At 43.1% G+C, this 23,847-nt stretch overlaps 1 protein-coding gene across 11 annotated transcripts in view; it reads right to left on the bottom strand.

Moving 5' to 3' along the window:
* Positions 1–23,847, bottom strand: part of BCAS3 (BCAS3 microtubule associated cell migration factor) — a 383,738-nt gene that overhangs the window by 217,163 nt on the left and 142,728 nt on the right. For all 11 annotated transcript variants that reach the window (XM_068154852.1, XM_068154842.1, XM_068154844.1 and 8 more), the window contains 4 exons: positions 20,580–20,704; positions 19,731–19,896; positions 18,021–18,121; positions 2,999–3,099 (listed from right to left, as the gene is read on the bottom strand). In XM_068154852.1, coding sequence (XP_068010953.1) covers positions 2,999–3,099; positions 18,021–18,121; positions 19,731–19,896; positions 20,580–20,704 — 493 coding nt within the window. The remainder of the gene's footprint in view (positions 1–2,998; positions 3,100–18,020; positions 18,122–19,730; positions 19,897–20,579; positions 20,705–23,847) is intronic.

Raw genomic sequence — 23,847 nt, forward strand, 5'->3', positions numbered from 1 at the left:
ACTCATTTAACCAACATCCCAGCAATTAAAGCAGAAATAAAGATGTTTGCCTGCAATGAACAACCACACCTGAGATATGTATGTGTAAGTGTAGAGAGGCACAGAAGCTTCTCACTTCCACGCCTGCTGCCAAACAACACAGAGAACACAGGTGTCTAGCAAACAACAGTTTCAAGTATTCTGACTTTCCTTTTTCTCTCCCAGTGAGAGGCCAGATAGAGACTTCTGAAAAAGAAGTTATTTCAGCAAATGGAGCACCTTGTTTATTTATTGATTTATGTCACACTGGTAACTTAGAAACCTGATGAGTAACAATTCTGGCAAAGTCATAGGAATGCAAAAAGCCACAAAGGCTGCAGAGGGACTGTTTTCAAAGGCCTGCAGTGATAGGACAAGGGGGAATGGTTTGAAATTAGAGAAGAGCAGATTTAGACTGGATGTTGGGAACAGGTTTTGCACTGTGAGCGTGGTGGAACACTGCAACAGGTTGCCCAGGGAGGCAGTTGAAGCCCCATACCTGCAGATATTCAAGGTGAGGCTCAACAAGACTCTGAGCAACCTGATCTAGTGGAGGATGTTGGTTTGGATGACCTCTGAAGGTCCCTTCCAACCCAAACTCTTCAACGATTCTGTGATTCTGTGGTGAAAACTTTCAGTAACATTGCTGAAATGTGTGTGATTAGGAAAATCTGTAAATAAAATCATGGAATGGTTCTTAAAGATCATCTAGCTCATGTAAATCTTCAGCAATACAATTTTTAAAATCAAAAAGAGCCTTTAAAGATCATAAAAAGGAAGCAGGAAAAGAAAATGTTAAGCCCGGGTGAGCTCCCACTTTTGAGATGACAAACCCAGGCCATTAAATGCCCACCAGTTTCTGCTAAAACAACCATCACCTTCACAGCAAAAATGTAATCAGAGATTCATGAAAACCTATTTCTGCACCTATATGACACAGATGTCTACTTGTAGTGGTTCTTGACTCTTTCAGAAGCCATTTTAAAGAGGGGCTAATGTCGCTGTGCGCTCTCTGCTCAGCCAAGATGACAAACGCACAGCCTATTTAGCACTATTTCCATCTCTGCATTTATCTCAGCCTAACTTGCACTGACTGTAGCCATTTCTGAGGCAAGTAGCTTTTATGTAGCAGTGTAAATTAGGCCACAGATAAAGTAATCTGTATATTTTAAGCTTGAAACCATCAGTGTCACAGAGCCGAGAGGTAAACAGATGCCTCTGCAATTTTACTGAGGCTACGGCCAGATGTTCCTATTCACTCTCCTGTTGTGTGCAGGACAAACATATTGTATCTACTTCACACTGACAGCACACATTACCCACTGTTCTAATTGAAAAGTTGAAGTGAAGGGCAGTGTTTTTTCACTGCATGCTGCTACTGTTGATAACAACACTTTCATTTTGAAAAACACACTTGCTCTTTGGGCTTAATCTAAAGTGGCTTGCTTAGAGAACCTGAGCATCGCCAGGCTCGGAAGAGCGATCGCGGCTCTGCTCACTTAGCAAAAATTAAACATTCCAGAAGCATCCTCTGGAATTGCCTTCTTCTGTCACATCATTTGGGATTTCCCTGTGTTTATAAGGAAAAACAATGCCTGACATCACTGGGGATTTTCTCTTATTTGTAAGAAAAAGAAAGGAATCTGACATCCCTTGGGATTTTCCTCCTATTAGTAAGAAAATAATCTCACATCACCTGGGATTTTCTCATATTTATAAGAAAAAGAAAGGAATCTGGCTTCACTTGGGATTTTCTCATAAATATAAGAGAATAATCTGGCTTCACTTGGGATTTTCTCATATTTATAAGAGAATAATCTGGCTTCACTTGGGATTTTCTCATAAATATAAGAGAATAATCTGGCTTCACTTGGAATTTTCTCATATTTATAAGAGAATAATCTGGCTTCACTTGGAATTTTCTCATATTTATAAGAGAATAATCTGGCTTCACTTGGAATTTTCTCATATTTATAAGAGAATAATCTGGCTTCACTTGGGATTTTCTCATATTTATAAGAGAATAATCTGGCTTCACTTGGGATTTTCTCATATTTATAAGAGAATAATCTGGCTTCACTTGGGATTTTCTCATATTTGTAAGAAAAAAATCAAATCCCAAGTAGCATCACAAACACAGAGAGATTTATATTGACTCTTCTAAAGGGGCTCTGGAACAGGTTGCCCAGGCAGATTGTGGATGGCCCCTCCCTAGGGGTGTTGAAGGTCACATTGGATGAGGACTTGAGCAATCAAGTGTAATTGAGAGGTGTTCCTGACCACTGCAGGGAGGTTGGAGTAGATGATCTCTAAAGGTGCCTTCCAACACAAGCTATTTTATGAATTCTATGACTCTATGAATGAAGTTCAAGCAGTCTTAAGTACCTTTGTCATCTTATGTCTTCCAAGAATTGATAAGGAACCAAACTCCAAAATGTATGTTTCCCTCACTCCCTTTTTTTCCTAAGGCTGCCCACTACACCAAAAACTCACCAGAACAGTAAAATATCCTACACAAAGGGTCACAAAGATGACCAGAGGGCTGGAGCACCTCTCCTGTGAGGACAGGCTGAAGGACTTTGGTCTGTTCAGCCTGGAGAAAAGAAGGCTTCAGGGAGACCTTAGAGCAGCCTTCCAATACCTGAAGGGGGCTACAGGATAGATAGAGAAAGACTATTTGTGAGGACAGGTGGTGATAGGACAAGGGGCAATGGCTTCAAACTAGAGCAGGGTAGATTCAGATTGGACATTAGGAAGTTCTTTACTGTGAGGGTGAGACAATGGAACAGTTTGCCCAGAGCAGCTATACACATCTCATCCCTGGAAGTGTTCAAGACCAGGCTGGATGAGGCTTTGAGCAACCTGGTCCGGTGGTAGGTGCCCCTGCCCATGCAGGGGGGTTGGAACTTGATGATCTTTAAGATCCCTTCCCACCCAAATCATTCCATGACTCCATGATGAGCATTCTCAGAAACCATACCTGTGAAAGCCACTCTTCATCCTCCTGCCCGCTGTGGTCAGAGGCCAAGCTGTCGTACGACTCGTGTCGAGTGATCGGCCCAGGGCTCCCTGGTGGAACCACTGAAAAAACCCCAGAGAACTGAAAAGTCAGACATACCCTCAGATGTTTGGGGAAACACTTATTGGCACAGTAACATTTGTATTTTCTTAAACCCCTGATGCTACTTCCAGGACTTCCTGAAGTGAGTCCTCGCTCTGATTTTGACATTCATGTAACTAACTGAAAGCTGGCTTCACAAAAACTTGGGGTTTAGGGTATGACTTTCTTGCCATTTAATTGGATGTGCCTCATGATCATCTTACTGTCACCTTTTCAGTTACAGTAGTAACAAGATATTGATTAAGAACCCATAACAAAGAATTTGATGTTAGATTTGCTACCAAGATTAAATACTGAGATTATTTCACTGGATCATAAAACCCCAGAAGTTCTTCATTCAGAGTTGCAGTGCACTACAGTCATTCTGCATAATCATGTTGGACAGATAAAGCAAGCCCCTTGTTTCAGCTGCAGGTGACATGGATAACTAGAAAGCTGTATTTAGTTCAAGCTGAGGGACAAATTAGCCAGTGGCTATTAAACACAACAATCCAGACACAAACACCAAGGATCTCACAAACTCCAAACTCCTGGGTGTTGGAGCATCACTTCCAGCCACACCACACAGCCAGGGATGGGTGAATTCTTGGTTTGGCAACATCAGATCAATCCACAGTGCTCATCAGCAAGCCTTTTCTTGACAGACAAATCCTACATTAGTATTAACTGCTTCACTACCTAAATCTCTGCTGTTTCCAAAAGTCTGAATCTTAATTCACAGAACAAAACTTAAGTGGATTTTGTTCCTCTGTTCACTGCTGTCATTTACCTTCCTGTGGACTCAGTCCAGTGGGAAAACAGAAGTTGTTCAGCTCTGCAGGCTTCTAACAGTTACTGTAGCTACAACTTGACTGTATAAAACTTTGGGGAAGATCAGAACTTAGTGTTTAAATGCTACCACCACAAAAAGTCAGAGAATTATGGACTCATCATTGTAAGGCTTAATATTTCGTGATGCCTGGCCCTTGAGTCATTTAAATGTGTTAGTAAAGCTTCACACAGTCCAGCTACTCCACTTTCTACAGCAGCAGCATCATCTTGCTCTAACTAAAACTTCACACTTGAGAAAAGCTGAAGGAGTTTGGAGAAGGCAAAATGCAAGCAAGCACCCAGACAATAAGACAGGAGCTACTTTCTTGTGGCTGCTTGCTCTCAGAAGCCTATTGGAAGCCTGGATTCAACACTATGAAACCATAGCTGCTTTGAGGGCAGAGCAGACACCACAAAAGCAAATTAAAAGCAGCAAATGCACCAATGGTGTTTTGACTTTGGCAAAGGAAGAGGGTTTTATGCTACAGCCTCAAGACACCGGACAATGCTAAAATCAGAACCAATATTTTTATAGTCACACAATCCAAAATCGACTCCGGGGCTTTTAAATTGATTTTTAAAAACTCCAATATTGCAGGGTTGACCTCATGTGTCGAGTTTCCATCAGCTACAAATTTTTACAGGCACGTTGTAAACCCCTAATAACAGGAGTTTATAATGGCAGGGCAGACACAACTGGAACCAGAAACACAGAACGGCGCCTCTGTAACGTAAACAGCACGGGGTGTCCGTAAATCCATACAGGAGATGGAAGAAAGGGATTTGCATCCTGTTTGTGCAAGTGGCTGTCACAACTCAGAAAGCCAACTGCACCCTGGGCTGACCAGCAGGACAAGAAACCACCTGGAGTACTGCGTCCAGATCTGGGGCCCCACACACAAGAAGGACATGGAACTGTCGGAGTGGGTCCAGAGGAGGCCACCAAGATGATCACAGGGCTGGAGAACCTCCCCTATGGAGACAGGCTGAGAGAGTTGGGGCATTTCAGCCAAGAGAAGAGAAGGCTCTTGGGGGGACCTCAGAGCAGCCTTCCAGTACCTGAAGGGGCTACAAGAAAGATGGGGAGGGACATTTTATGAGGGCTTGTAGAGATAGGATGAGAGGGAATGGATTGAAGCTTGAGTAGGGAAGACTGGAGATTAGGAAGAAGTTCTTTACAGTGAAGGTGGTGAGAGTCTGGAACAGGTTTCCCAGGGAGGTTGTGGATGCCCCCTCCCTGGAGGCGTTCAAGGCCAGGTTGGATGATGCCTTGAGGAACCTGGGATAGTGGAAGGTGTCCCTGCCCAAGGCAGGGGATTGGAACTGGCTGATGTTCAAGGTCCCTTCTAACCCAAACTGTTCTATGGATCAAATCAACCTCAGGTATGGAGCCACCCCTAACACCTCTGTATCGCACAGCATCCTCATTCTGGGACCCAAAACATTGCAAACTCAATTTAGGGGCCAACTCATTAAAGAATGGCTCAAAGCCTTAGGATATAACCTTTCAAAGTGTTTTTCCCCACAAGATACTACGCATCTGCCTCATGAACTGAAATCAGCAGCGTTTGTGCCAGCTCCATGCGTAGGTACACACCTCAAAAGCCACAGACCTTGTTTCAGCAGTGAGTATTCAGCAGTTTTCCAGCTAACACAGGAACTGCCTTCACCTGCTCTATTACAGCCCTGACAGATCTAAGTCAGTGTCTCAAGGATGTGTCTGCCTAGCCCATCTCAAACCCCTATTAACACACAAACCTCCCTGGCTCACGGAGAGCTGACCACTCGCAGTAACTCTCTGAATGTGAAAGCCTAACCCCCACACTTCTTCCTCACCAGTCACGTTTACATTTGGGCCCTATGAAACAAACTCATTATTCTGACACGTTCTACTGCTGTCCTAATCTTCCCCACATCTCCTGCCTCCCCTACAATAAATTCTACTGACTGGAGCAATGCCTGTTTCTGAGGGCACAGCTGATCAACTGCAGGCTTTCCTGTTATTGAACTCTGCTAACAAACTGTTCATGGCTCTAGCAGATGTTTTTGCTTTCAAACCAATGGGAACTTTATGGACTGTTCTGAATTTCTTTTTGTTTTCCATCCCAGGGGCAACTGCTTGAGCTGTCAAGATGAGGGAAGCTGCTATTCAGTGACTAGTTGCAAACACACTAGCCCATGGAGCAGCATCCCCCCCGCTTTGTGACGTTGCTTCTCCCTTGTTAATACTCTTCCATTTCACTGCAGATTCAAGACTGCTTCCCAGTGAGGGAGGAAGCCAAATTTCAGAAGTTTTGGTCCCACGCTGTTGCCTTTTCTTGAGGGATCCCAGCTTTGCAGTAAGCTCCATTCCAGTGCAGCTCCAGAGCACAGCATTAACTCTTTTCTACCGAAAAAAAAAGTGACGACATGCTGAATTCCACCAAAAAGCTCTGCCTTCGAGTTCACCAGCAGGGCAACAGTGATAAAGCCTCAGCTGAGGTCAAACCCCAGTAATTTATTTTGCTATTTAATAAAATAGCATTTATATACCACACCTATCACAAAAGCAGGCATTTAGAGAGAGTCTGGTTTTGATAGCAGGAACCCATAATGATGGTCCCAGCCTCACCACAGGCAAAGCAAGCTCTACTCCCACTGCCCTTAGTGGGAGCATGCAGTGGTCTCTGAGATACAACCTTATAAGACAAGTGATCTGTACTGGAGATTTGCCATTGCTCTACTGCTGATTACAGATAGACTTATGGTCAGTTTCCCCACGTTAAAAATGGCCTCCAAGTTCCAGGAACAAATATCACTGCGATACAGGAAAATGTAAAGCTGCTATTTTCCCTTCATTTCTGGGTCACACACCTCTTGCATCGGTATCAAGTTCCAAGATGAGATTAATTTAAGCCCAGAGGCACGTTTCCAGGAATCTGAGCTTGAAAGTAATCTTTTCTCTTCCAGCTTAATTCTTTGAAGACCTGAATTCACACTGGAAAGGATGGCAGCCACTCACACACCAGTGAAGCTGCTCTTAAGCTGAGGTTTTTCCAGTTCCTAAGGATTTTCCCTGTAAAGTGGGATAGCCAATAGTACAATCCATGGTGTTCAGAAGCTTTGCAGCAGCTGATGTTTTATCTTGCACTCCTCTAATTTCTTTTTCATCAGGAAACAGTCACAAGTGGCACAGGAGCGAGCAAGCCCTTGCTGCACGGAGGTATTGCACTGGCAGCCGCAGTGTTTTGTACCTTGCTAAAATAATTCAATGCTTTGTGTCTGAGCTGTGCCAGTTTTTATACTTTTTGGCCCTTCTTACACAAACATCTCGAACAAATATAGATCAAATAGCAGAATGCAACTGGGTTTGCTTAACCTGGATATGCACAACATGCAGATTGTTGAATAATTAGCCTTGGAGTGAAAGAGTACAAAGGAAATGAGTGCTTGTTAAAATCCAAGGTGAGGATTAGAGCATGCAACTTCTCTTTCTGCAGTAGAACAGGACATGAGTTCCTCAGTTCCACTTATAAACCAAAAAACTCCATCCACAAGCATTCAAGGTCACTTCAAAAAGCAGAGTGCTACCTACAGCAAAAATCAGAGCTCTGCCATAAATGTTTGGCAAAGGGGCAAAAAAAGTCTTTGAGCTGCTCAAAAATAACAGTAGCATCTTTAATCTCTGTCCGTCAAGCAAAAAGGGATCTTCCTCAAGCCTAAATCTGGAATATATTCCTGTTCCTCCATCCAGTTAGAAGGGCTGTGGTGAATAGATTGAGAGGGGCTTTCCTCACCCTTTACCCTGACCTGGTGAGGCTTCATCTGAAATATTGTGTCCAGTTTCTGGGCCCCTCAGTTCAAAAGGACCTCAGAAAACTGCTTCAAAGCTGGAGCAGAGGAGGTTCCATGGGAACAGAAGGAAAATTTCTTTCGCTGTAAAGGTAACAGAGCCGTGGAACAGCCTACCCAGAGAGGCTGTGGAGTCTCCTCTGGAAGCATTCAAACCTCACCTGGATGCTTTCCTGTGTGTCCTGCCCTAGATGATCCTGCTATGGCAGGGGGGATGGACTGGATGATTTTTAGAGGTCCCTTCCAACCCCTAACATTCTGTGATCCTGACTAGCTCTGCTTAACCACTCCATGCTTATCCACAGAAAAAAATGATCTCAGTGAAAAAAAAAGTTCATCTTCTTTCATCAATTGAACACTGCCATCCCATTTCCTACCCTCAAAGTGCAAGCTGCAGATGCTTACCAACAACCTAAGCTAACTTCTTTAAGTTTAGAGGCTCCCTTCCCAGGAGTTACAGGATTAATCTTACTACTATACTGGGGGGGAGGAATATTAAAAGCAAAGATCTGGAAAACAAAACAAAACCCCAAAACCCAACAACCCAAACCCCAACAACCAACATGTTCCAAATTCAGTACTTTGTGTTAATTGTTAGTACCAGGAAAACTGCACAGAAGCGACTGTGGAGACAAAAGTTTCGACACAAGCCAAAACAAAAGCTGAAATCTAGCTGAGCTGATATCCCTCTGCAGCTCCAGGACCTGATTCACACAGCTCAATGATGAAAGATGAAAAACCCTCACTGTGCTGAACCTTTGCCATCACATTTAGTGACAAATAAAGAAAACAACCAACTTCTATTAACCTCGACTCATCCGCACAGGCATTCCTGCCACGTGAGCAAGACCCAGCCAAATACAGATGCTTGATGAATATTGGAATTAACAAACAGTGGTTTTGTTCAGAGATGGGCTAATTATACAATAAATACCTAGACCCAGGACAAGTCTTTATTCATCCCCAGATTATAAATTGTCATCTTTCAGCAGCAGAGAAGTGTTGGAACAAAGAAACACTACAGCTCAATTGTAGCCTGCGCCCTTATGGTTTTAATTTGGGAACAATAAATCATTAGTTTTACTTAGTTCTGTGTACTTCTTCAACCAAAAGGTTTCAATTTTCTCATTTATATAAATAAGCTTTACACAATTCTCTTTAATTGAGAGTTATAGATGAAATTCCCAGTGTGCTCTTCTCCAAGGGATGGATGCTTGTGCAAATTAAGAGCAAACAAAGGCATTTGCAGACTATAAAGAATATTTGTTCTGTGCTGCCTGCTGTACACATGCCTGCAGACACCCAGGGAGCTTTCCTTCACTTCAGCTGAATACACAAAATTTGTGTTTTGAAATATGGGTCTAAAATCCAGCAGAGACAGAAGCAGTGTACTCAATTAATTCATCAGCTCTGAAGTCTACCCTGTGTCCACGTGCAGCCTGTAGTGATGTCCATGGCAAACAGGTATGCAGAGCAAAATGCCACATCCCTTGGTTTCACATAAATCACACTTGAACAGATGATTTTGATGCCTTTTTTTCTGTGGTTCCCATGTTATACCTTAAACCTAGGGGTTTAGAGGCCTGAGGTAATCACATGCTTGTCAACAAGCTTCAGGAGTGCTTCTCTTAAAATCAAGCTCCACAATTTGAATGATTTACTTCATGCTGCTTCTGGAACTACTGGCATATTAGTTCCATCAGGTTACCCAAGACAAGTGGAGTGTGACAGCTGTGGTTTAGGTCTACATGCAGCCACTTCAAATTCCACAGGTTCACTTTCTTTCCATCTTACAGATGTGATCTCACTTCTGTCTGAGGTTGGGTTTGGTATCCCCCAGTCAGCTTCGCCATGTAGTTCAGGTCCAATGACTGCTTAGTGAGTTTTACCTCATGCATGTTCCTAAATCTTCTCCTGCAGCAGACAGCTTTGTGCCTGCTGGCTCTGCCTCTGCTCCAGTTTGATAGGAAAGCGAAGATGAGATTTGCAGTTCAGGCAGAATGCTCACAGCCACATTTCAAATGAACTCTCTGTAGTTTGGTGATATGCTCTACGTGTTTTCACCTGTGGCTGTATGTTACTGAACAAAGTTCTGGTTTTAATGTTATTTTCCAGCTTGTAAACTTCTGCAGGAGCATGCCATGCAAATTAAAATGTCCTTTCTTACCCAGAACTTCTCCCCACTCATTTTTTACCCTGTTAGGACTTTCTGAGATTCTTGTATGCATAAACATCATAAAAGTAGGCTTAACCACCCCTCCCTCCCCCCTGTAAACCGGGAGTTTAGCCAGCCTAACAGTTATTTCACACTGCCAATTGCCTTACAGATTTACTCATTCATTATTTGTATACTGCCCACAGTTTATTAGGTGCTTTATAGACCATCCATTCTCTGTTTCAGCACTTTCATCTTACAGGAACAGGTAAGTCTGTAATCAGAATAGGAATTCTCCTTAGATTACCCCAGCTTTGATGACTGCTTTACTTGCTCCTTACTTTTCACCAGTCTGATAGTCAACAGCTTGGCTTCCCCCCCCCCCCCCTCTAAAAAGTGCTGATTAGGTGTTCAGGCTTCACCATTACTCCTGGTTGCACTGCAAGAGGGGGATAGGTTCACTGTGCTTAACTCCAGCTTCCATTTCTAAAGTTCCCAGAGGAAACCAGTCAAGTCCGATGAACATAAAACAGCTTGGCAGAGCTAGAACCTGATATTACTCACAGTACGGAGCACCTTAAGGCTGTTGAAGGCTTTAAATGCCCAGACTGTGAGCAGACTATCAGTTCTGCACCAAAGGATAACAGATATCTCCTTGCCTGAGCTAAAGAATAATTCCAACTGCACGAACCTATGGCGAAATCCATCTGATGGCCATCTTTAAAGAATTATGGAAGAGGTAACTATTTCTATAATTCACTGACTTCAAAAGTATGTTTGACATTATTGTCGGGAAAATTATGTTAACCATGGATTACTGTTACAATCAAAGTATGTAGTGAGAAGTCAAGAGGCTTAGTAGTAAATTTTCAAAGCGGTGCGTGGGGATTTAGCCGTTTGACTCCCATTAACGTCAATAGGAGTCGCGCGGCTAAATCCCTGTACACTGCTTTGAAAACTGACCCCTGCGTGTTGATGGACCCCTCTCTAAGAAGTTCCAGATGACCATGTAAGAATGGTAAAGAACTATTTCAGCATGTGCCCTCGTTCATTATTGTTGTTTGTACACATCTGAAAGCGTTTTAATGCCTGCGCGCGGGGCTGTTTCCAGCGGCCAGTTGGTGAAACGCGGATTGCGATGGGCAAGTACTCCGCCGGCTGACGAAGTCACGCGCAGGCCCAGGCGTAGACGTGCATCGAAAACTTAACATGCATTGCCAGTGCACCTTGCAGAGTTAACTTTCATCTACTGTGTCCACATTAGCTCACAAACACCAATTATGGCTGAGAAACGTATCAGATTTAGCCACTGCTCACACGCAACAGTGCAGCTCTTTCATGTGATAGGACTAGGGGGAATGGAATGAAGCTGGAGGTGGGGAGATTCAGGCTAGATGTGAGGAGGAGGTTCTTCACCATGAGAGTGGTGAAACCCTGGAATGTGTTGTCCAGGGAGGTGGTCGAGGCCCCGTCCCTGGGGGTGTTTAAGCCCAGGCTGGATGAGGCTCTGTCCAGCCTGATCTAGTGTGGGGTGTCCCTGCCCATGGCAGGGGGGTTGGAACTGGATGACCCTTGTGGTCCCTTCCAACCCTGAATGAAACTATGAAATGCCATCTGCCCTGCTCCTGTTTATCCCAATCAGTCCCCGGCTCAGCCAGGAATTACATTTGCTTCCCTCTACCACTCAGTCCTGTTTCCTGTAGGGAGCAGGAAGTGCTGGTTACAGTTTTAGGGAAACACAGTTTTCCCTTAAACAAACACCAGGAATTACAATTTCATTAGAAACACCTTTGCTGGAGGGGGCAGGTGATCCAGATTAGCTGGCAATCTGTTACGCCTCCAAGTCTGAGAAGCAAACCTGAAAATTCCATTTTCACTGTGACTACTGCCATAAAAATCCCCAAATCCACCCAACAACTCTTTAAGAGAAATGCATGCTTGGAATCAGCTTCACTGGAAATGTAACTGCAGTCATAAAATCTATATAAAAATACACAGATTTATGAATTATAGACACAATCTGATAGAGCTTTAAACACAGCAAAACATTCCAGCTGTGAAATGTTTCTTCAAATTGCCAAAATTCTTCTACCACGAGTTTTATGTGTCTCACTCCCAGTTCAAATACACACACTCACTCCTAGTTCATAGACACACACACACACACACTCAGAGCTTCATGTAATGCTTAGTGAGAGTACCTGAGTCAAGAGGAATACTGAAGTGTTCATTTGCTGAAAACTCTGAAACTAATTTTTCTGCACAGAAACATCCTCCTCAAAAAGATCAAGGAATTTTTTCCCCCAAGTATGGATTTTTTACAGGACACATGCATGAATCCTTCCAAACTCCTGATATGGGAGACTCAGGAAGTTCTTTTAACAAGTATAGAATCATAGACTGGTTCAGGTTGGAAGGGACCTCCAAAGGTCATGCAGTCCCACCCCATTTCAGTGAGCAGGGACATCCTCCACTAGATCAGGTTGTTCAGAGCCTTGTCAGGCCTCACCTTGAATATCTCCAGGGATGGGGCCTCAACTACCTCCCTGGGCAACTTGATCCAGTATTCCACCAGCCTCATGGTGCAGAACTCGTTCCTAACATCCAGTCTAAATCTTCTCTTCTCTTACTTCAAACCATTGCAGGGGCACCTTCCACTAGCCCAGGTTGCTCAAGGTCTCATCCAACCTGGCCTTGAACACCTCCTGGGAGGGCGCATCCACAACCTCCCTGGGAAACCTGTTCCAGAGTCTCCACACCCTCACTGTAAAGAATTTCTTCCTAATCTCCAGTCTGAATCTCCCCTCCTCCAGCTCACAGCCATTGACCCTCATCCTGTCACCACAAGCCCTTGTAAAAAGTCCCTCCCCAGCACTCCTGTAGCCCTCTTCATATACTGGAAGGCTGCTCTAAGGTCTCCCTGGAGCCTTCTCTTCCCCAGGCTGAACAGCCCCAACTCTCGCAGCCTGTCCCCACAGGGGAGGTGCTCCAGCCCTGTGAAATACAGAGGCAGAAAGCTGAGAAGTGGCAGAACACTAAATAAAATTGTCAGTCCCAGTTCATTAGCCTGTTGCCAGACCTCCACCACGCTCTGCTGAGCTGGGAGAAAGGTCTGCAGACCAGTATGACCAGATTCCTCACTGGGTCTGCTTGGTGTAACTCGTGTGGCAGCAGCTTGGCTGGGGTTACGCTCCTTGGAGCTTGTTTTCCATGGTATCTGTCTTCACAGCACATATTCACGCAGTTATTTAACACAGTCTCCATTCTCACTGCAAAATATTCACCAGCTCTCTGGATGGAATTTTTATTTCCATCAGTGGAATGTATGAAAGGAATATAAACGAGGCCATAGAGAACCACAATGTTGCTTAGAGACGAAAGCCTTGCTCAGGGTGCACAGCTTTCATTAGAGGGAGCAGGAAGTGCAAACATGATGGCAGAGTTACAGAGATTATCTGTATAAATTGTGTTATCATTTAGCCCAAACAAACAGTGAGGAAAGGCTAACCCCCCCTCCCTTTGAAGACAATGAATAGTTGCTAAGTTTGACTTCTAATGAAAGCCATTTTCAGGCAAACACAAGATATGTACAGCAGTTGGTCCAGAAATGAAAATCTGGTTGTAACAGCCAAAAGTCAAAGGCAGCCATAAATACAGACCTTAATCTTTTCAAGAATCCCTTAACGAAGCCTATAAAACTGATTATATCTCCAGGCCTAACTCAAGTGCAAATTCTTCCTCAGAAATAAGTAACAGCCCTGCAAGCATTACTTGGAGACCAGTACAGGAACAAAGATTGAGACCACAGAGTACTGGTTTCGACCTGAAGACGGTGGAGTATGAATTACACTGCCTTTAGAATAAACAGCTAAGGAGCCAGCAGAACCTCAGCTGCATGGCAGCTTCTCTGAGAGGGAAACGATCTCCAGGAGCGGTCAGAGAGGGCTGAAGGAACACTGCATCATTCCTTTTAACACAACAGAAATGCTCTTTGATTATTTAAAAGCCAATTGCAAAGATCTGTCTTCAAAACCTCCTCTTGCAGGTTTAATGGCAGAGAGGTGCAAGGACACTTACCAGCAACACTCCAGCAGAGCAGAGACTTTTGTTTTAACAAAATCTATATTTATACGATTACATTTCCTATGGTTGAGGGCAGCCATAATTAATGGATTTCCCTCCTTCCCCTAATGCAGTCATTTGTCAATTTAAACACAGAATGTCCAATCAATTTTGATGTATTTAGTAAGCAATTTGTCAAAGAGTACTGCATACCAGTTAATATATTAATTCTTGTCACTGGCCTGCTTCTGACAGCTGCAGGTCATCTCCATAAAATTGGTCCTGATGAGCCTAAACCCTCGCCTGGAATATGAAGGTGCCCTTTCCAGAGCCAGAGGAGAGAAATCATATCTCATGTTATTCAATATCTATATTTGTGGTGGGTTTTTTTGGTTTGTTTTTTGGTTGGTTGGATGGTTATTTTATTTGGGGAGGGGGTATGCAGTTCTTGGTCTGATGTTTTTCATTAATTGTCCATGTTTCAGAGATTTCAGCTACAGTCCATTCCTCCAGCGCAATGAAAAAGTGAAGTTCAAAGAGGAAGGGGAAGGAAGAAGGAAACAAGAAGCCTGCAGCAAGGCTGTGAGACTTCCTGCTGCCAGGCAAAGTTACCAATTGTCGCTGCAGTTCCATTTTGTGCCATGCACATGTCTGTAGGAATGCAAACGTGCTAAAATGCAAGGTGCAGAAGTCAGAGCAAGGAAACAGGAGTTGAGTCAATCAAGTATGTAAGACTTTGGGTCATGGTAAGTGAGGGAAAAGTATTCACAGAGGCAAAATGAACCTGAATATGAACAGCAAATTGTCATGGACACGAAAAGCACACCTTAAGAGCAGGTCTCAAGAGTTTATCCTACCAGAAACATCTTAATTGCTAAGCACTACATGGGCAGAAGCAAGTGATTTTAAAGAACAAGTCATGATGAAGCTTGGTAGCTCTCTGAAGAAAGCCAAGTCTTCCTGTGGACAACAAAACCCCTCCTATCTCTCTCACACAATGCTCCTCCTGCTGTCAGGACTGTCCAGCCATACCAGGTGATGGGATTCATGTCAAGGAAAAACATCTAGGAAGAATAAAACATGACTTATGTTTCCTTCCTGTGTTGTGATTAGATTTAGGAGTTGCTCAGAACACAGGCAAATAAAGACATAAATAAGGTAAAATATTCTGTATTAAACCTCAGAAGGGTAGGAAAGAAACCTCTGGCACCTACCACCTTTTAGGACTGGTTACTACTCTGACCAACTGCAAAAAAAGCCTGAACTAGTGAGGAGCAGGATACTGATGCTTCCTGCAGGCCAGCAGGTTGTGGAGTTTAACATACAAATGCTCTTTCAAGCCATGAGCTTACAGATAGATCCAGAGCTCTTCGCTGCCCACTTTCTCACCTCTCTGCAGCAGCCAGGGCTGTGATAAAGCACTCAGGTAGACATGAACTGCATGCTCTGATCCAGGTTTCTGCAGCAGATGTCACAGATGACCTCAAAGCAACGAAACAGCTGTGCTAATCCACTTACAAATACCCTTGGGATAAAGGTCTTGGACACTTGTTGTACCAAATATTTCTGCAAACAATGGTTCCTTGTTAGCTGTGAATGTAACCTGAAGATGCTTTACAAATATTAAAAGCCGAACCCTGTGTAAATAACCCAATGCAGTGTTTGGAGAACATTCTCTTTTTATCACCAGAACTCACTGGCCTCCTTTATACTTTCCAGAGATTAAGGAAGATTTTGGTCCTGTGTTTTGGCATCAGACTACATATTTATGAGAACCTGCAGAGTGTAGTCCTCCGAGCAGCCCGCCAGACGTTTCATTGTTCCCTCCGTCTGCTGACAGAGGTACTCTGTGCTAAAAAGCACACTGAGTATTTTTCAATGACCCAGGGGGCAAAGGTCACTTATTATAAATGGATAATGAGACCTAATGCAATGTTCTGAGTGTGGACAAAGAAAGGGTCTATCCATACCCCCTTGTGACTTGGTCATTCAGGCTTTTATTTCCCCTGCACACTTAATGGAGCCAAACAATTGGCAGAAATGCTATACAGAAACTGAGAGAAACTGCTGTATTCTGCCTCTGATGGACAGATACAAATAGTGACCCTGAAACGGCGCCAGAATTCCTCTTACCACTAACGTGGCAGACAGATGCAACATTCACCCTAACCCCCTATTTAGCCATTTGCTGGCAATTAAACTTCCTGACGGAAGCGATAGCACATCAAACCACAGGCTTCAGCTAATGTCAGCCCCATTACACTGCTGCAGGTAAGCAGAGCCAGAGAACTCCTTTCTAGCGTGGCTTTAGCAGGGGGAAGGCTAACAGGTGTCTTGGGCTCCTTTGTGTGACTCCTGGTTTGACTCCGTCTCTTCAGGAACTTCACCGAGTAGCTTCAGATAGAACAAATCCAGCGGTCAAATAAAACTTCAAAGAAGATCAGATACACACAAACCTCTCTCCTAATGCCAGCTTTACTATGTCCTCTAAATACCTTTTTGTCTTTAGTGTTTATTATTCTATTTTTCTTGACATTCCAAACCCATCTTAAAGAACTAGCAAGGGGGTTAGACTAGATGATCTCCAGAGGTCCCTTCCAACCCCTACCATTCAATGAGTCTATAAATTCCTCTTATGTGAACTCAAATCTGGATGAAAATTCTTCATGTAATGGGAATAACACAAATTCATTGCTGGGTTGACACTCAGTATTCTTCCTTTTCAAAGTTTCCAGTACAAAACCATTTGCAATGTGTAGTATGGGCTTGCACAACTCCTTTCAGACATCCTCATTTGAATGTAGTGATCTCTATTTGTACAGTAAGATATTACACAGCCAAAACACAGCCTTGCAACGGCCTTTGGTCTCAAAGCAGAGTTGCATAGCTAGAAGTGGAATAAAATAAGGCAGGGATCTAGCCAAAAAGTTGTAGGCCAAAGGCACATTTTAGACAGTGTGATGAGTTATTCATTACTTTTTCATATCTTCCTTTTTTTTATGCTCACAGGAAAAAGGAAGATCCTAACCCTGCAGTTTTCCAGAACGTTTTCAGCTCAGAGCACATGCAACAGATGGACAGGTAGAAGCAGCAAATCTTAGCTGGCACCAGTGTTGCTTCTACCAGTCACATTCAGACATTCTGCCTTTTGGCCCAGATGTCCACTCTCTGCATTTTAAAATGCCTGTGTCATATAACATGCTGGCATTAGTTGCACTGACAACTGTGCAGAGGGTTTAGTTTCCCCATGGGTACCTTTACATATGCCAAGAGTTGTTCCCTTGTGAAACTTTGACTGCTTTATCACTTTGGTCTTGATGATACCCAAGATTAAGAGACAAAAAAAGAGAGAGACTTTGCTACTCAATATTCTTCCCTTTTTGGAACTGTTAACATAAAATATAGCATAAAGAGTCATTTATCTAGAAAACCAATCTAAAATACATGAGTTCAGATATGGGCTGTAAGATACAGGCATAGAAATGTTTCTGCATGTGCCATGCCATGCACATTGGCTCCCTGTGAATGATGTGGCTGGATAAGACACAGGAGGAGGCAGGTGGGCAGCCATCCCTGGAAGCGATGCCAAGGCTCCTAAGGGAAGCAGCTGTCTGAGACTCTGCCTGGAAGCAGCCCAGCAATCAGGAGTTCCAGGGCAGAGGGAAAGCGCAGATACACTCACTTGTCACTAAATATTGAACTCATGAGAGAAAAAGGCTAAAAGCACAAGAAGAAATGAAGTGAGGAAACCCTCACTTGAGGAGATCCGGTGGGTCACACTCGCAAAGCCTGCCAAGCACTCACATTTTGGCTCTGTCAGAGCCTCACAACTCTGGTTCATATAAAGAAAATAGCAACTGTTCTCTACCCCACCATTATTAACACAGTGGATTACACAAAGCCCTGTTCTGGGGTACAACATGGACTGAGATCAACATACACTGCAAAACTGACTCTGAAAGTCACACACAGCTTAAAACATGCACACAAGACAAGACAAGACAAAAAGTTGTCACTACTTACAGCCAGCCAGAAGATACTGGTAGTACTGCACAGCATCTGCAGCCAGGAGCAGTGGATGGTTTGCATTAAATGGTGGCTGGAGTTCATTCCACTGAGGAGTTCTGAGGTAAAACACAAGACTATTAATATTTTAGCTAATACAGAGAATGTAAATCAGTGTTTCTGTCATCACATGTAATTATCTATACAAGCTCACAAAATGTTTGTAATTATTTAAATTAGCTTGTTCAAACACTGCAAACACCACAGGCAGCTGAGCAGCATGAGCAAACCCTGCAGCCTGAGAGGCAAAGACAACGCCTGCGGCGCGTATTGCGCAAAGAAAACATTTTGGAGGCGGTTTAGATGAACTTGGGGGAGCAGATTTAGGACCATTTTATGTCATGCTGACGCTATATAAACACCCCCCAGAAAGTGGGGAACTTTTTTGTTCTGTTAGCCAGCGCTGCTTGGGTACTGGGAAGCCACTGAGCCCTTAAAAACTGTGAAAATAAAGCCGTGTAAAGTTAGGGACTATTGATCCAATTAGAATTTTCAATTCCATTACAACCTCCTCATTTCAACAGTAATGGGCTAGAAGTCTGTGTTGTAATTTTAATTAGGGTGGGCCATTCCTAAATAGCTTGGTAAATCAAGTATTGATCAACCTAGCCCAGCCATAAGCAGCACTAAGGAATATAGGAGCCAAGAAAAATCGATAGGGAAATATTTTAAAACGTCAGAAGCACTGACAACACTTTCTCATCAAGTTTGGTTTACTTTCTTCCATGTGTCAGGAATCATTTCTTCAGCTGTCTTAAGAAATGCTACCTTCAGCTACTCACAGGATAACTTGCCTAGTTCTTTGCAAGGCTTCGTGGTGGCAACCTCACTCCTGTCTCATGGCAGAGTTCTGGACTTTAACACTATTGAAATAATTGAGTTTAGTCCTCATATAAAAAGCTGAAGTACAACATGATCATTTGAAATCACCAGCTGATGAGGAGCCTTACTGATCCATAAACACGTTCATGAAGCTCCACATCTACAAAGTATTTTGATGCTCCCATTCAGACATAGGATCATAGAACATTAGGGGGTGGAAGGGATGTCTAGAGATCATAGAGTCCAACCCCCCTGCCAAAGAAGGATCACCTAGGGCAGGCCAGACAGGAATGCATCCAGACAGGTCTTGAAAGTGTTCAGAGGAGGCTCCACAACCTCTCTGGGCAGGCTGCTCCAGGGCTCCAACACCCTCACAGCCTCACAGTAAAGAGGTTTCTCCTCATGTTGAGGTGGAAGTTTCTATGTTTCAGCTCATAGCCATTGTTCCTTATCCTATCACTGGGCACCACCAAAGAGAGCCTGGCAACTTCATCTTCACACCCACCCCTCAGATATTTATAGACATTGATCAGATCCTTTCTTAGGCTTCTCCCCTCAAGGCAAAACAGCCCCAGATCTCTCTTTCTTTCTTCACAAGAGAGATGTTTAAGTCACTTAAACATGCTTGTAGCTCTCTCTTGGACTCTCTCCACTATATTCCTGTCTCTCTTGAACTAGGGAGCCAAAAACTGTAAGCACTGACATTCAAGGTAGGCTTGAATTTGCTATCAAGAGTCCTCTCTATAAAAACAGAGTTGAAAACCACAACGTACTTCATTTACTGCTTCCAAAACGAAAGCTCACAACCATTTTCTGGACAAAAAGAAGGAAAAAAGAATGAGCTACCTAACCAAAGTCCAGCTGGCTCTTGGGCAGGTCATCATCTCCAGAGGTGTGTCATCACTGATCTTGGGAGCAGTGCTGAGGGGACGTGGTTCCAGTACATGCTCCACCAGGCTGCCGTAACAACTGATGATATACAGCGACTCCACTACGAACTGCTTGGACTGATCTATTTGCAAGGAGAAACAAAATCTTACTGCAATGGCTCAGCAGAAGCAGGAGGGAAAAAAGGCATTTACAGATGCAGTGGACTTCTTAATCTTTTAAAACTCTTGCCTTTTTATTTCTGCAATCCAAAATATGAATTAAAAGAGAAAGAGATGGAGACACAGAGGAAGTTGTACAAAGCACACAGTTTCCCCCTTGTTTCCAAAAAATAGGAACACCTCATGTAAGAGAAGGTGGGACAGAGTTTCTCATCAAAGTTGTGTTCAGGTAATCACACATTGCCAAACGTAATTCTGCCTGTTAGCTTTAGCAGAGGTGTCTCACCTTTACCTGACAGTGAAACTTCATGTAGTGTCCTTAGTCTGAACTTCCACAGTTTGCTTTCTGTCATTATGTCATAATAAAAGGCCAATTATTTGTTTTCACTAATTCATATTCTTGTCAATTTTTCTATTTACCAAAGCCACCCTTCTCATATTCCCCAAAATCTCCATTGTCACTGAGTTTAAGGAACAAAGCTAACAGACAAATAGACTCATAGAATCACCAAGGTTGGAGAAGACCTTTAAGACTGAGCCCAAGTGTAAAGCTCTTTCTGCTCAGAAGCTATCACAAAATGGGAAAATAAAATAGAAGATGGGAATGGAAATTGAAATTCAAGTCTTGTTTTTGTAACACACCAACCTTTTTCTCTTTTCAGACCGGGATTGTTTGCAAACCATGACCTTGATGATCCAAAGACTGCAGCGACACAAAATTCTCCTCCCACAGACTTACTGGGTGAAATCTGTGGAGCTGGTTTGGATTTGCTGGAGAGAAAGAAGGAAATAAAATTATGAAGGTTAGCTCTGAAAAAAATGAAGATGTCCCTTGCTTATTAAGCATTTTAAGATATTAACTCAGAGGTGGTGACTATCTACAGCTACCATAAGAGTCAGCAGGGTGTACAGATACTTAGCGCTTCTTGGTAACAGGTCCTAAGTTCTCCTTGCTCACCGAACTCATTAACTCAAGGAAGAGAACTGCCTCGTAATGCAGAATTAGTTTTACTGTTTAAAAGACCAAATATTGAATATTTCCACTGAATAGAAACAGCTTCTGAAGTGAATACAAACATTCCTAATTGTAAGCCCTTTGGGAATGAAAATACAGATTCTGGGTCAGTCCTTCCAGGTGGTTGGTGTCTTACATTTTCAGAAGAAGCTCCCAATTACTGCACACACTGATTGCTGATCAGCACAGTCCTGATGGCACTGAAAGTGTGAGGGTGGATGTGACATGGGGAAATGGGGAAGAGGGAACAACATGCTGAGGATACAAGGCAAAGGAAACAGTGAGCTAGGTGTTAAGACAAATGAGGAATTCTGTCACATAAACAGAGATGAAGTTGCATTCCCCTCTGAAACTCCACAGTGTGCACACAGCACAATGGTTTATAATGTTTCATTCAGACATCATTCAGTGCTTCAGATTCCTGCTTACAGGAATCCAAAGAAAACATTCTGCTTTGTATCAGCTCAAAACTATGCTCAGAGCATTGCCCATTTCCTCAGTTCATTAAACCAGGATTTCACCCTTTCCTTAAGAGAAAAGCTGCTGGAGAAGTTCACAAAGGATTGTTCCTACTCCTCTCTCTTCCTTTTTTTCACCAGTCTTTTTAATTGGATTATTTAACGTTTCTCTCTCTACTTTATTTCACTGCTCCCTTCTCTTGCTACCTCTTCCTTCTTTCTGTAAGAAAACCAAATTAAATCAAAATTATTCTCCAAGCTGAAACTCCTGCACCTGCCCAAAGATCTGTGTCTTGGGCCCTCATAGTTCAGTCTTGATCTCTCTGAAAGAAATGGCAAAACTCTTACTGATCTCCAACACTTCATTTCCTCCCAACCACTAGCTGTAGTAAGTGACACATGGAAAATATGCATAGCTAAAAACCCAGAGCCTCCACCATCCCTGCCATCCACCCTGAAACATTTTAACTTGAACTCACCTAGAGCAGCAAACACTTTTTTTGCAGCACACCAGAAAAGAGGTCACTTAGGAAAATGGGAGAAGGGACTAATTGTCTGCACTTGTGCTGTATGCTCAGAGCCAGCTTTCTGAAAGGGATTTACAGCAAGTGTGACTGAGCTTCCCAGCACCTGGTGCTGTGTTACTCTGGCAGTCTTACAGATAGACTTGCTAAAGCACAGAGGGGCTAAGCTACCTGCCATAATTCACACACACAACAAGCCTGTGGTCACACCTTTCATGTAGAAGGAAATAATCATCATCATCCTTTCCAAAGGAATTCCATCACACTGACCAGAGCCAATGGAAAGATTCAGACAAAGTTTCCTGGTCTTAGATCAGCCTTGAAGCACTCTGCAGGCAGGAGAAGCTAGAATGTCCCAAAAGAGCAATTGCAATCTATAGTCAGTAACTCTGATATTGAACCACCACAAAGCACTTAATATCCAAGTGTTCAAACTACAGCTTTGGATTCCTGGGTCAGAAATCTGTGCTCCAAAAAGTTCCTGACTATAAATCTGTTCCCTTGCTTGCAGTGGCACTCCATGAGCTGTATTAGAATCTTTTAATTGATATTAACATATGACATATTTAATTCAGAACAGATTCCTGACACTCTGAAATAGTCATCTGTGACAGAATCAATATTTTTAAGCAGTTCTGGAACTAACTCTATTAATAACTGGGTTTAGCTCTCATCTTCCAAATATTCATACAGTAATATACCTGCACCATCCCTGGAGGTGTTCAAGAAGTATGTGGATGTAGTACTTTGGGACATGGTTTAATGGCCGTGGTGGTGTCAGTTTGAACTTGATCTTAGAAGTCTTTCCCAACCAAGACAATTCTCTGATACTATAAACCTTAGAGGAAATGGTCTAAGCTACATTCTATTTACATCACATCTTTTAGACACGCATCTCTCATGGCATGCATGCATTTCAGTGTCGGTTTCAGTGCCAAAACATTCTCCCTTCAAGAAGGATGTTTTGTAGACAGAAAGAGCAGACCTTGTAAACCAGGATTATTCATGTGGTGAAACTTAGTCCTGCAGAAAAATAACAACCACCAAACAAAAATGCCCAGTGCATCCTGCTGGTTTAGACACATCTCTGAAAGCACTGACAAGATGGCAACAACTCCATTCTGAATGTTAACACAACTAAGGAATCTTTCATTCTAACACCATTTTGCTTTATCTCCATGTCTTCATCAATACATTCCAACCCAAATTTCCTCCCTTCAGTAAACCTCCAAAGCCCACTGATTTCCAGTATCAGTAATGCCATTAGAAAAACCACATTTTCATGTCACTGTGAGATTTTTAACAACTTGGAAACTATAAATCCTCATTATTATGTAGATGCAAAATCCTCTCAGCTTTACAAAGGAGAACAGAACAATAATGTTGAAGGTAGGTGGTGAATGACTTGTTTCTGCTATGAACTCCTGCTCTCTGCTTGCTCCTAGCTTGTCAGCACTTCATAAATTGTTCCAAGAACTGAAATGAAGGCAAGTTTGGCCTCCCTTTTAAAACCAGCTAATTTCCAAGACTCTTCACAACATAGTAACTTCCTGAAGATCGTACCCTAACCTTCAAAAGACTGTAGCATATTTTTACTGAAAGGAGAAGAGAAGCAACCTGTTGGGAATCAACAATTAAAACAAGAAAGTGAAGCTAATGGGACCAGAACACTCACAGATTGAATTGGGTTGGAAGGGACCCTCCAAGGTCATCCTGTCCAACCCCCTGCAATGAGCAGGGACACTTCCAACTAGATCAGGCTGCCCAGGCTCACACTGAGTTTGACCTTGAAAGACTCCAGCAACCCCACTTTTGATTTTGAATGTCTCCAGGGACTCCACTCACCTTTATAATTTCAGTCTTCCACATCAGAAACAACAGCACTATGATTATGACACAAGGAGGATTAAAAAGCAG

This window comes from Melanerpes formicivorus, unplaced genomic scaffold (assembly GCF_026170545.1).
Source record: "Melanerpes formicivorus ecotype bairdi unplaced genomic scaffold, bMelFor1.0.p_v2 SCAF_29, whole genome shotgun sequence".
Classification (NCBI taxonomy): Eukaryota; Metazoa; Chordata; class Aves; order Piciformes; family Picidae; genus Melanerpes; species Melanerpes formicivorus.